The sequence below is a fragment of the Austrofundulus limnaeus genome, unplaced genomic scaffold, assembly GCF_001266775.1.
Source record: "Austrofundulus limnaeus strain Quisiro unplaced genomic scaffold, Austrofundulus_limnaeus-1.0 Scaffold144, whole genome shotgun sequence".
NCBI lineage: Eukaryota > Metazoa > Chordata > Actinopteri > Cyprinodontiformes > Rivulidae > Austrofundulus > Austrofundulus limnaeus.
In genome coordinates this window covers 1,268,267-1,279,815 of record NW_013952546.1, presented here as the reverse complement: position 1 = coordinate 1,279,815, position 11,549 = coordinate 1,268,267, and the positions used below count along the sequence as shown (strand labels likewise).

The window sequence follows — 11,549 nt, the reverse complement described above, 5'->3', positions numbered from 1 at the left end:
AAATATATGAGTTTGTATGTAATGTATGAATATAATATACAAGTTTCACTTTTTAAATGGAATTACTGAAATAAATCTACTTTTTCATGATATTATAATTTTATGACCAGCACCTGTATAGCCAATATCATAAAAGTCCCAATAAGGTCTGTAAAACGTTAGTGTGACAGGGTCATCAGATTATTATCCCTTAATTTGAGAAGATTCTGACTATAATCTAGTATTTTAAACTTATTTCTAAGATTGATAGTTTTTGCGTTGTGGCAGTGAAATGTGTACCCAACATTCCAAAAAAAAAAGGTTTAACACAAAAGAACTGGACTTTTATTCTGACGCTGATGATGTTTTCAATTCATAACGTTTGGTGTAGTGTGGAGTTCCACGCTTTATAGGCCTGCATGAGAGGCCTCGTTAGTGCTTAGATTAACATGTAGATTAATCTGGAACTACTCATCCTTCAATGCATACACGTTGTACAGATTGTTCTTGAAATACACAGATTTTCCTACATTTCGCATGAATACACACATAGATTGCATTTTTTTTTCCTGAGACTTTGCTTCAATTTTCTGTCAGAGTCAGCGGGCTGTAAGGAAATAAGTTTACCTCCAGCTGTTACCTCCGACCCCACATTCCCTCTCTGCAGCCGACTGTCCTCTTGACAACGACCCCCCCAAGCAGAGGTTTTAGTGACAGTTATGGATTTCTGAGGGTCATAATGCATCAATGTCTGAAGGGCTTCAGGTTAATCTACATGTGAATCTAATAGGGATGTAACAATTGATCAATAATCGATTATAACTGTTTTAAATGTGAATTGATGTCATTATTATTGTATAACAAAAAGTTATGTCTTTAAGACAAATTCAGTTTGATGCTTGATAACTTTTGATCACTTCAGGATTATTTTTTACATTTATTTTAACGTATGTTACTAAAACAACGGTTAGTTTGATACAAGGACAAAAATACAGATAAAAACATAATCATGAACTTCAAATTGAATCGGAGCTCGAGTGCATCGTTACGTCCTAGAATCTAAGCAGGACATTTTTCTGTTAAAATACACAACATTTCGACGTGTTTTTTGACAGTAACATGGTTCTGAGACATTCTAGCTTACAGTGATCAGAACAGTAAACCCAAGAGAAACTCACCTGTACAACATCCTGTAATCCACTCTGATTAAAGAACGTCTGTTTAATTGTCTTTAATTATCCAGAAACTGTGTCGACTCAGTGTTAATGTTTCCATTTCACTTCCATTAACACCTGTATTTAGAGCTCTGTGAATATAATCTGACTGCTCAGGACAGATTTTGGTGCTGGTTGATGTGCCTTTGTGACACGTTGAAAATAAAGTGCCTGAATCAAATTTAAAGTTGGTTCACTTCCTGGTTGATAAATGAGTCAAAAGTCAGAGTGAAGAGGCTTAAACAAAAATAAACATTTTACTGAAAATCATCAGGTGCTGGGCTGAAACTGTGTAAAACTTTCAGAAAGTCTGAGGAAGCTGTTTAATCTAAAACAGAGTCTTTATATCTCTGAAAACCACTCTTGTGTTTCCCCTGCAGGTAAGATGCGGAGGCAGCGCTCCGTGGTCCAGGCCTCGCAGGGCGACGGCCGGCCCTGCCCCTCCCAGATGGAGCAGTGGAAGCCCTGCCCGGTCCGACCCTGCTACCGCTGGCAGTACAGCCCCTGGTCTGAGTGCCGGGTGGAGGTGGGTCCGTGAATCATTAAATCATTAGACTACAATCAAATTTCAGCAACGGCATCGACCTCTGGCAGCGAGGGCAAAACGTAACTCTAACAGATTACTGAGGTCGATACGCAGAACAGCTGGAGCCAAAACGTGAATTCCTTATAAAAATAATCCTCTTCAGTATTGATGAACAGCCCCATCAAACTCCTGCTCACACTCATAGACAGCACAGATCAATCTGATGCATCTTTAATGCCGTTACTTTAGTGGAAACTCAGACCTCGGCCAAGACATCTGGCTGCCTGAACACTTTGTTTTGGACTGCATGGCTTCAGGATGGAACGATAAAATGTCCAACGTTTGTGTTTTATGGCAAAGTGAAACTTTGAAAGCTTTAATGGAGTCTGCAGGGAGTTAACACAAACATTTATAATTCATCCAAAGTCTGTAACCTCAGAGRAAAACGCAGGATTTAATCATTTTGATTGCCGTCGAAAAATTGGCTCCTGACTTTTTTTTTTTCACCCGAGTCCTTGGAGACGTTTTGTAATAAAGTGATTTATTTGCTGGGATGTGTCTTATTGTAGGTTAATATTAAATATAGAGCATAGTTAGTTAGGATTCCTACAAAATAAAAGCAGATAGAATATTGAGGCCCACGTTGTGGCTTTGTTACACTCTGTTACACTCTGTGTTGTGCACTGAGGCAACTCTTCACCTGTCGTCTCTGTCAGAGCGTGGTATGCGGACACGGCACGCGCTACAGGAACCTGACCTGCTTCGTGTCGGACGGCTCGGGCGACGGCGAGAGCAGCGTGGTGGACGAGGAGCTGTGCGGCGGCCTGGAGCTGGCCGTGGACGGAGACAAACAGATCGTCCTTAAAGAGGCGTGTGTCCTCCCGTGTCCAGGTGGGTGGTGAGAGCGCCGCAGCTCGTCTCTCTCACAGTCAGGATTTAATATTTGTGACTCATCCTGTCAAACTAGATTAATTAAAATGTTTGCAATAATTGCATTTTGTTAAAAATATAATAAATAAATCACATAAATGGATAATTTGAATGAACTGTTTTAGCAGTAGCCACTAAACAAGTAATTATGAGAATTAAATTTTTATTTATATACTATATTCCTTTCCAGCTGAGAAATCTTAACATCCTAATACTGTTTGAAGTTTCCTCTTTATCATGACGTCAAATATTCCTCATTAGATTAACCTAAAAATAGGATTAAGACCAAATAACAAGTTAGCTATAAATGCTTGATTTAATCCTTTGTTTGATGTGACCGGCCGCATTTTTACTTTTGGTCATAAACTCCAGGTTTGGTTAAATTTCTTATTATTTATTTTAATGTGGTGCTGTGAGGAGAGCAGTGAAAAACAAATCGATCAGCYGGAGTCCTGACCCAACGGCTGAAGTTTGCAGCTTAAATGAATCAGTTTACTTTTACAGATCAGGTGCATCCTCATCCTCACTGTTCATCAGTTATGTAGATCAGAGGTTCTCAAACTGGGGTCCCAGGACCCCCAGGGGCCCATGAGAGGTATCTTGGTGGTCCTCAAAAAATTTCACTAAATTGTTAATTTGATTTTTTTTTTTAATGCATGGAGAACAATGATCTAATAAAACAAACATAGTAGACTAAATAAAAATATAAATGTGACCCGTCACATCGAAACGAGGATTAAGTCCAAAAGTGGGATGTGGAGAAATAGACATATATAGAGGGTTAAAGGGTTTTGATTTAACAGTTTGCAGGAGTTGCATTTTGTCAAAATATAATGAATTAATGCCTTATCAGTGAACCATTTGAATGAACTGTCTGAAATATGATCCTAAAAACATTTTTGAAGCATTTTTTGAGCAGTAGCAACAAAAAACCTGATTTAGAATTTTTCCCTGTGAGCTAACAATGTTTTTGTTTCTTTCTAACTGGGAAATCTTAATATATAAATAATATTTGAGGTTTATTCTTTATATTAACATAAAAAATACTCAATAAATTTACATAAAATTAGGATTCAGACCAAACAGGAATGTATTATCATAACCAACAAGACAAATTAAGTCATATCTCTGGATAAGCTGATGATATCAGGATGATCCAGGTGTCAAAATGTAGCTCTTAAACCAGGAATATGAAAATKTAATTAGGTCATTTTGACTAAATTTGACGTAATCCTCATGTCGATATGAAGGGTCACATATTACCATGGAATTTATGGGATGAAATGACAATAAATTATCTTTTAAAACAGCATGGTATGAGGGGGTCCCTGGAATTTTTTTCGCCATTGTAAGGGGTCCCCAGACCGAAAAGTTTTGAGAACCCCTGATGTAGATAAATCTGCTTTATTTGCTTTATCGAGCTGCTGACATAAAATCATCACAAGTAACTATCATAACAGAAAAGCTGTAAAACATCCACTTCATTTAAACAGAACATCAGGCGCTGTGTGCAGGTTTACAGTTACTGAATCGTAGGGCGGCAGAGTCACTTTGAATGCTTTCAATAACTTTTTTTATCTAACTCATTAATTTTACAGTGGATGAATAGAACTTAACATCTGTAATGCCTGAAATCTTGCATCTCACTGTGCATTTATTACCATCGTAGCTTTTCACAAGCTTTTATCAGGAGAAAAGAAAGAAAAAAGTTTCACTTTAAAGCAGTGGTGTCCAAAGTCAGTCCTCAAGGGCGGGTGTCCTGCATGTTTTAGCTGCTCTGGTTCAACACAGCTGAACCTAAGGAGTGCTTAATTAGTAGATCTCCTCAGTATGCCTTCAAGCTCTGCAGAGGTTTACTAATTAAGCACTCACTGGGTTCAGCTGTGTTGAACCAGAGCAGCTAAAACGTGCAGGACGCCGGACCTTGAGGACTCACTTTGGACACCACTAGGCCTGGGATGATATGAAATCATGATGGTATGATAACCTTGGGCAAAAATATCATGGTTTTGCAGTATGACGGTGTAATGGAGCTAATACTTTTATGTTTAAGCAAGTAATTCATGACATCCTTTAATGACCTAAGTTTTCATGACATGCTGTTCGTCTGCAGACAGAATGATTAAAGTCAGAACAAAATCTGCTAACAACAATAATCATTCTTAGATATCACTTGTGTTTATCTTTGTGTTTTCCGTTGACCTTGTATCAGTTCTTGCTAAGATGACATAATGGTGTTTGTTAATATATTATATATGAGGCCTCTCGAGGCACAGTGAGTAGTGTGGAGAGACAGTGACAGAGAGAAGCAGAGGCACAGAGACAGGCCACGTTCTCTGTGTTTCCTGTTGTTGCAGTAAAACTCAGCTGATCATCTCACGGAGTACCTTCATTCTTGGACCACATATTTCTGTCTTTGTTAAATAAATATTGCCATAACAACGGTATAAAGATTACAGCTTTAAAATTTTTGTTTTGAAATTTGTATTTAAAAATAAAAAAAGAAAATTCCTTTTCTATTATATTCAACTTTATCTTTGGAAGCTGTTTTTAGATCTCAGAGGTATTATGCTGAAATTGTATTTACCTGTTTGCATCTATACTTGTGATTTTTAGCACCTAATGCAATTAAGTTATCCTGGTATCATTTAYATCTAGTAAGAACTGCTTTTCTATTGCTTTATTATTTAAAACAAATCAGTGTATACTGCACAAGTCTTCTTATTAAAGTAAATTTGGGAGTTTTTTATTGTGTTTTAAATGACAAAGGGGTGTTTGACGTAAAGATTTTATAATTATATGCACACAGAAATAAGAAATCACAACTATAAATGYGTGTATATGAAACACACGTTCAGCTAACGAGCTGCTCGGCTAAAAGAGGCATTTAGTTTTATCGCCGTTCATTTAAAACTTATCAAAAACACAATCCAACAACTCAAACAGTTTTCCAGACAAGTTGTGATCGGCGCATTAAACCACAGCAACACAGTGATATGTTTCACAATCTGATGCTAACGTTAGCTCGTTCCTTTCAAGAGAGCATAACTTTACCTGGAGCTGCGATCATGTTAGACGTGTTGCCTCCACGGTCCATGTTGCCATCGTCTTTACGGCATCCTAAGTATTTTCATGTAGCTGGCTTACCTTGAAACCAATATCCGGCCCATTCCTACACACCACTGCTGTAAAGAGATCCATATCGTCCACCAGCCTGCAGGGCAAAGTTTAAAACAAAGTATGCATTGGGGGATGACTCTCAGCTACTATCACATCACGTTTTAGCTCAGTATCTATATAGAGCTCGATTTGTAGCTATTTTTGTGTTTAAAAACGTTAATTAGCAATGGCAGCCATCTTGAATCGAGCCCACCCTGAAAGTTAATCAGATATAGAATCACGTCGTTTACACGATTGCCCACGTTTTATAAAAGCGGTTAGTTAAAAGCTGATCCTTTGTGTTGACGTGTAATTTAGAGGAAGATTAACAGATATTAGCTGAGCTGCAAAAAGAAAAAAACTGTGTAGGTCTTCTGGACGGGCTCTTCTCTAATGAAACGTTTCGTCTCTCCTCCAAGAGACTTCTTCAGTCTGAGAGTTTCAGGCAAAATTCAGGCTTTTAAGCCCTGCCTCCATGTGACTGATACTCACATCACATGGCTATCGTTGACACCTAATTAACACTTATTGTTWACAGGGGGTGGAGTGATACTGGCAATAGCGGCGCTGTCCCCCTCCTACAACGCTGCTATTGCCAGTATTACTCCAACCCTGTTAACAATAGGTGTTAATTAGGTGTCAACGATAGCCATGTGATGTATCAGTCACATGGAGGCAGKGCTTAAAAGCCTGAATTTTGCCTGAAACTCTCAGACTGAAGAAGTCTCTTGGAGGAGAGACGAAACGTTTCATTAGAGAAGAACCCGTCCAGAAGACCTACACAGTTTTTTTCTTTTTGATTTTTTACCTGGACTACTGAGATGCATCAGGACGTAGYTGAGCTGCAGCTCGTCACCTGGTGGTGAGCCGCCCCACAAAGACTGAAACCTACCAGGGTTTTTTTTTCTGCTCGAGCTGCGGTCTGATGATTCCTCACGGCCCCCCCCAGCAGCGAACACCACTCAGGTGTTGAAGYATCCTGCCAAAACAGAGGCACGACTGTGAGGAGCTGTTTTTAGTTTCACTGTTCGCACCACCTGATCTTCAGATGTGAGCTGAAATTAAATCTCTGGAAACAAAATGACACAAAGTAACGTTCAGTAATCTGTGTGCCTGAGATAATAAAATAAAAGCAGTAAGTTGAGATCTGTTTYGATGTGAACTTATGCATTTATTTCTGACAGTTAGGAGGAGAACAGATTAATTTATCAGCACTGATTTTGGCTTACAGGAACATTTTGTACATTTTGAAGGTGGAAGTGACTTTTAATTTGGAAATGCCTATAATTATTAAGATAAGCTCATTTCCACCTGGTTCCTGCTGAAACAGGAAGTCCCAGCTGTTTGTCGATGCAGAAACTGCAGGTTTTACTGCTGATTGATAATAAACATGATGTTTCGTCTGTGGGAAAGCAGAATTAAAGGTTTAAAGCTGTTTTACATTCCTCTGGTGATGCCAGGATAAACACAAGCTCCATGAGATAGTAGAAATTGCTGCCTCCTGCTGTTTTTTTTCCATCTGAAGAAAGATGCCAAGAAAAGGGAGTCTTAGATTATACGCTTTAAATGTTGAGCTCAAACTCTACAGCTAAATGCAGGAAGTAGGGCTGGGCGATACGGCTGAAAAATGTACTACGATAGAAAAATGTACCACGATAGAAAAATATACCATGATAGAAGTGTTTTRTATCAGTCAATATYGATTATTATTAGTTTTTGTTTTCCATATTTGAACTAAAGAGCAGGAGAAAAAAAGCTGATGGTGATGTGACTTTTTCTCCTTTATCCACAACTTCCTCTTGAGCTGCTGCACTTGTTTTCTCCGTTCACTCCACGTCATTCTTCTTTTATTCTTAAGCAGCTTTGAGGTGAAACATGAAACTGATGCTGACCGTTCCTCAACAGGTTGTTTCTATCTGACCAAAGAGTGTGTTTGATGCCACCAACCTTGCTTAGCTGGGCTGCAGAAGCTGTTGTTTGTTTTGGGTCTGTAACTTCTGTTCCGTGCTGTAAATTTTGTAAACTTCATACGCGTTGAGGTGGTGACTGAAGTTATTTTATTAACTTAATCCAAGTTGATGCCACATACAGTCACCCTGGTGCTCCACTGTACTCTACTGTACATATGTCTTTATATTTTTATCCTTTATATTTTACATTATGTATTTTTTCTATACTTTATATTTTATACTTATTTGCACCTTTACACCAAAGCAAATTCCTACTCTGTGAATCCTGTTCATTGATAATGTCAATAATAAACTGATTCTGATGAAGCCCGGTTCAACACTAGAATAAATTTGTCCGGCTTGGACAGAGGAGGTGGTGCAGAGTTAACAGCTGCAGGAGCTGTTATTGTGTGTTGTTGTCACAATCTCTGATCCCGCTCTGTCCATAACTTTTATTTCCCTGCGCAAATTTCATAAACTTCCTTAGCTTTCATTATCAACACTCTAACATACACTCACCGGCCACTTTATTAGGTACACCTGTCCAACTGCTCGTTAACACTTAATTTCTAATCAGCCAATCACATGGCGGCAACTCAGTGCATTTAGGCATGTAGACATGGTCAAGACAATCTCCTGCAGTTCAAACCGAGCATCAGTATGGGGAAGAAAGGTGATTTGAGTGCCTTTGAACGTGGCATGGTTGTTGGTGCCAGAAGGGCTGGTCTGAGTATTTCAGAAACTGCTGATCTACTGGGATTTTCACGCACAACCATCTCTAGGGTTTACAGAGAATGGTCCGAAAAAGAAAAAACATCCAGTGAGCGGCAGTCCTGTGGGCGGAAATGCCTTGTTGATGCCAGAGGTCAGAGGAGAATGGGCAGACTGGTTCGAGCTGATAGAAAGGCAACAGTGACTCAAATAACCACCCGTTACAACCGAGGTAGGCAGAAGAGCATCTCTGAACGCACAGTACGTCGAACTTTGAGGCAGATGGGCTTCAGCAGCAGAAGACCACACCAGGTGCCACTCCTTTCAGCTAAGAACAGGAAACTGAGGCTACAATTTGCACAAGCTCATCGAAATTTGACAAGAGAAGATTGGAAAAACGTTGCCTGGTCTGATGAGTCTCGATTTCTGCTGCGACATTCGGATGGTAGGGTCAGAATTTGGCGTCAACAACATGAAAGCATGGATCCATCCTGCCTTGTATCAACRGTTCAGGCTGGTGGTGGTGGTGTCATGGTGTGGGGAATCTTTTCTTGGCACTCTTTGGGCCCTTTGGTACCAATTGAGCATCGTTGCAACGCCACAGCCTACCTGAGTATTGTTGCTGACCATGTCCATCCCTTTATGACCACAAAACCGTTACTAGCATGGTGTACCTAATAAAGTGGCCGGTGAGTGTATTTTCTATTGATATTGATTCATGTGTCTGTTGTGAGATTTATCGTTTTATCGCCCAGCTTTAGCAGGAAGTCAACCTGAAGTTAATAATCCACATTAAAATAAACATTAAGAATTAATTTTTTAAAGGAATGCATATGACCCACCGCCTTTCATGTTAGAGTTTTGGACTAAAATCATCTTTTGTTGAGAATAAGTGAGTTGTAGCTACAATCTAATGAGATAGTGATGGTAATAACTCTGCTACCATGTTATTATTAGTTCTATATCTGTAAAACAGACTGAGTTGTAGCCACCATAGTTTTCTATAATCGTAACCAGAATAATTTGTTGCCACAATGATTRCAAATCAGAAACACAGAAGTGTTCTTTAACATATTTTCAGTTTTCAGGTTTTCAGGTGATTCAAGCAAGAAAAGGTTGGGAAATCTTTTCACATTTTACTTTTGGCTCTAGGCAGAGACAGATAAAGAGCCGTGTGAAAATGACTGCATTTTCTGCTTTTTTAGGAGCAAGTCTGGAGCTTAGATTGAAGCAGACCAAGAATAACTTTGTAAAAAAAAAAGACAAGCTTCTAAAACATGCCCCTGGTTAAATCTATAGGAGGGTTCAGGTTGAGGAGAGAAGACAAAACTCCAACAGACTGTCGTAGCAACAGACCTGTATCTGAAACTTTATCTTGAATAAAACAGTTAGAAAACTTCCTGTTTGTATAAAATATAGAGTCAAAMTCAAAATCTAAAGGCTTAGAAATAAATGTATAAACACTACACAGCTAAAAACTCCATTTCTTTTTGATTTGGAAATATATGGTCCTGCAGTTTTTCCTGTAGGACCAACATTTTCTTTGAACATATGGATGAAAATCCTTCATCGTGACTAATTTAAAAGCCATCAGGTCMTGCCGATCGGGCTTTGAGTGGCAGGTAATGCCTCTGCAGGAAACGTGAACCCTCGCTACAGGAAGAAAACATCTTTCAGGAGAAACTAACACTTCAAATGTCGAGTCTGATGAGATGATGTCAGACTTCCTGACGGAGCGTTGTGTTGTGGAGCGGAGCCTCCATCAGGTCAGGCAGCTGCGCTCAGGCAAACCAACATCTTGGTAAATAGGCCAAAATCTAAGTTTCTACTATAAATAAAAAATAAAAAGCTTATTCCCTGGTTTATGATGCAGCCAGATAACAGCAGTTTTCACACAGTGCAGCTTAAATCTAAAGCTGTTATTTTCAGTGTCAGCGCTCCCTGAAGGGGAGATTATTGTTCCTCACTGCTGCCAAAAGACAAACTACAAACGCAGGGTTCATTTCCAAAAATCTTTTTTTTCTTTTAGCTCATGTCTGTTCATGGGACTCTTTCCTGACCCCACAGTTCATTTAAAAGCACCTCAGTTAAAGTAAAAACTAAAAGTACAGCTGCTGGTCCCTGAGATGTGAGACACGGAGAGGCTGCCCCAGATAACAAGTCGGTCCAAGTCTTCTCTGCTGAACTGCAGGAGTATCAAACAGCAATCAAAACCTCTGACTGGTTTCTGTGCAGGGAGTTACAGCAGGGAGATTCAGGAGGAAATTCAGGCTTTTTTCTGTGTAGCATGAGAACACCAGCACTTTCACGCACCATCATCCCTGACCCGTGTTCCCAACTGTTTGAGCTTCAGACATCAGCTGTGATCCAAACTCAACCTCATCTTCACTCCTCCCTCCTCCTCAGTCTCCTCAAGACACTTCAACAGCTGTAAGAGATGAGTTAAAGCACACCTGCTAACCCACTCATCTAAACTCTTCTCATCGATGCAGGAACATTTCTTCTGCAGCAAACTCCTGCGTGGAGCGTGGACATTTCTTCATCCTGTTCAGTGTGAGGGGCTGGTTTTAACGCTCTCTCCCCTCCTCTGCTTGGCTGCAGGTGAATGCTACCTGATGGAGTGGTCCGACTGGAGCTCGTGCGTCAGCATCTGTGTGAAAGCTGCGGGCGTGGACTTCGGTTCTGTTCAGGTCCGGTCGCGGGCCGTGTTGGCCCAGGAACCTGAGAACCTGCAGCAGTGTCCGGACCAGGCGTGGGAGTCTCAGCCCTGCACCGGTAAGAACCACTCCAGGTTTTTGGGGTTTTGGGCAAAGCCCTGTGACTTGTACAAGAGAATGGAAATCCTCCCAAATGTTTCAAGATGTTTTTGAAGTTTTGAAGGTTTCCGGTTCAAGAAGTCAAAGGGAGCTTAAAGGGATCCCTGATTAGTTGTAACATTAGACTTTATTTGCTAAACATATACTTTAACTGTAAAATAAAGACTGTAAAAATACTGTAGGATGTTTAGATTTGTAAATTTTTAAAAATATATTTTAACATGGACTGAGCCATTTTATTTACACACAAAGCATTCTGGGTAAA

The 11,549-nt window shown here is 39.8% G+C and overlaps 1 protein-coding gene across 1 annotated transcript in view; it reads left to right on the top strand.

The window, feature by feature from the left end:
• thsd7ab (thrombospondin, type I, domain containing 7Ab) overlaps positions 1-11,549 on the top strand; it is a gene marked incomplete at its 5' end in the record, with an annotated part of 51,309 nt that overhangs the window by 20,067 nt on the left and 19,693 nt on the right. The window contains 3 exon segments of the mRNA XM_014016412.1: positions 1,574-1,719; positions 2,436-2,610; positions 11,070-11,243. Coding sequence (XP_013871866.1) covers positions 1,574-1,719; positions 2,436-2,610; positions 11,070-11,243 — 495 coding nt within the window.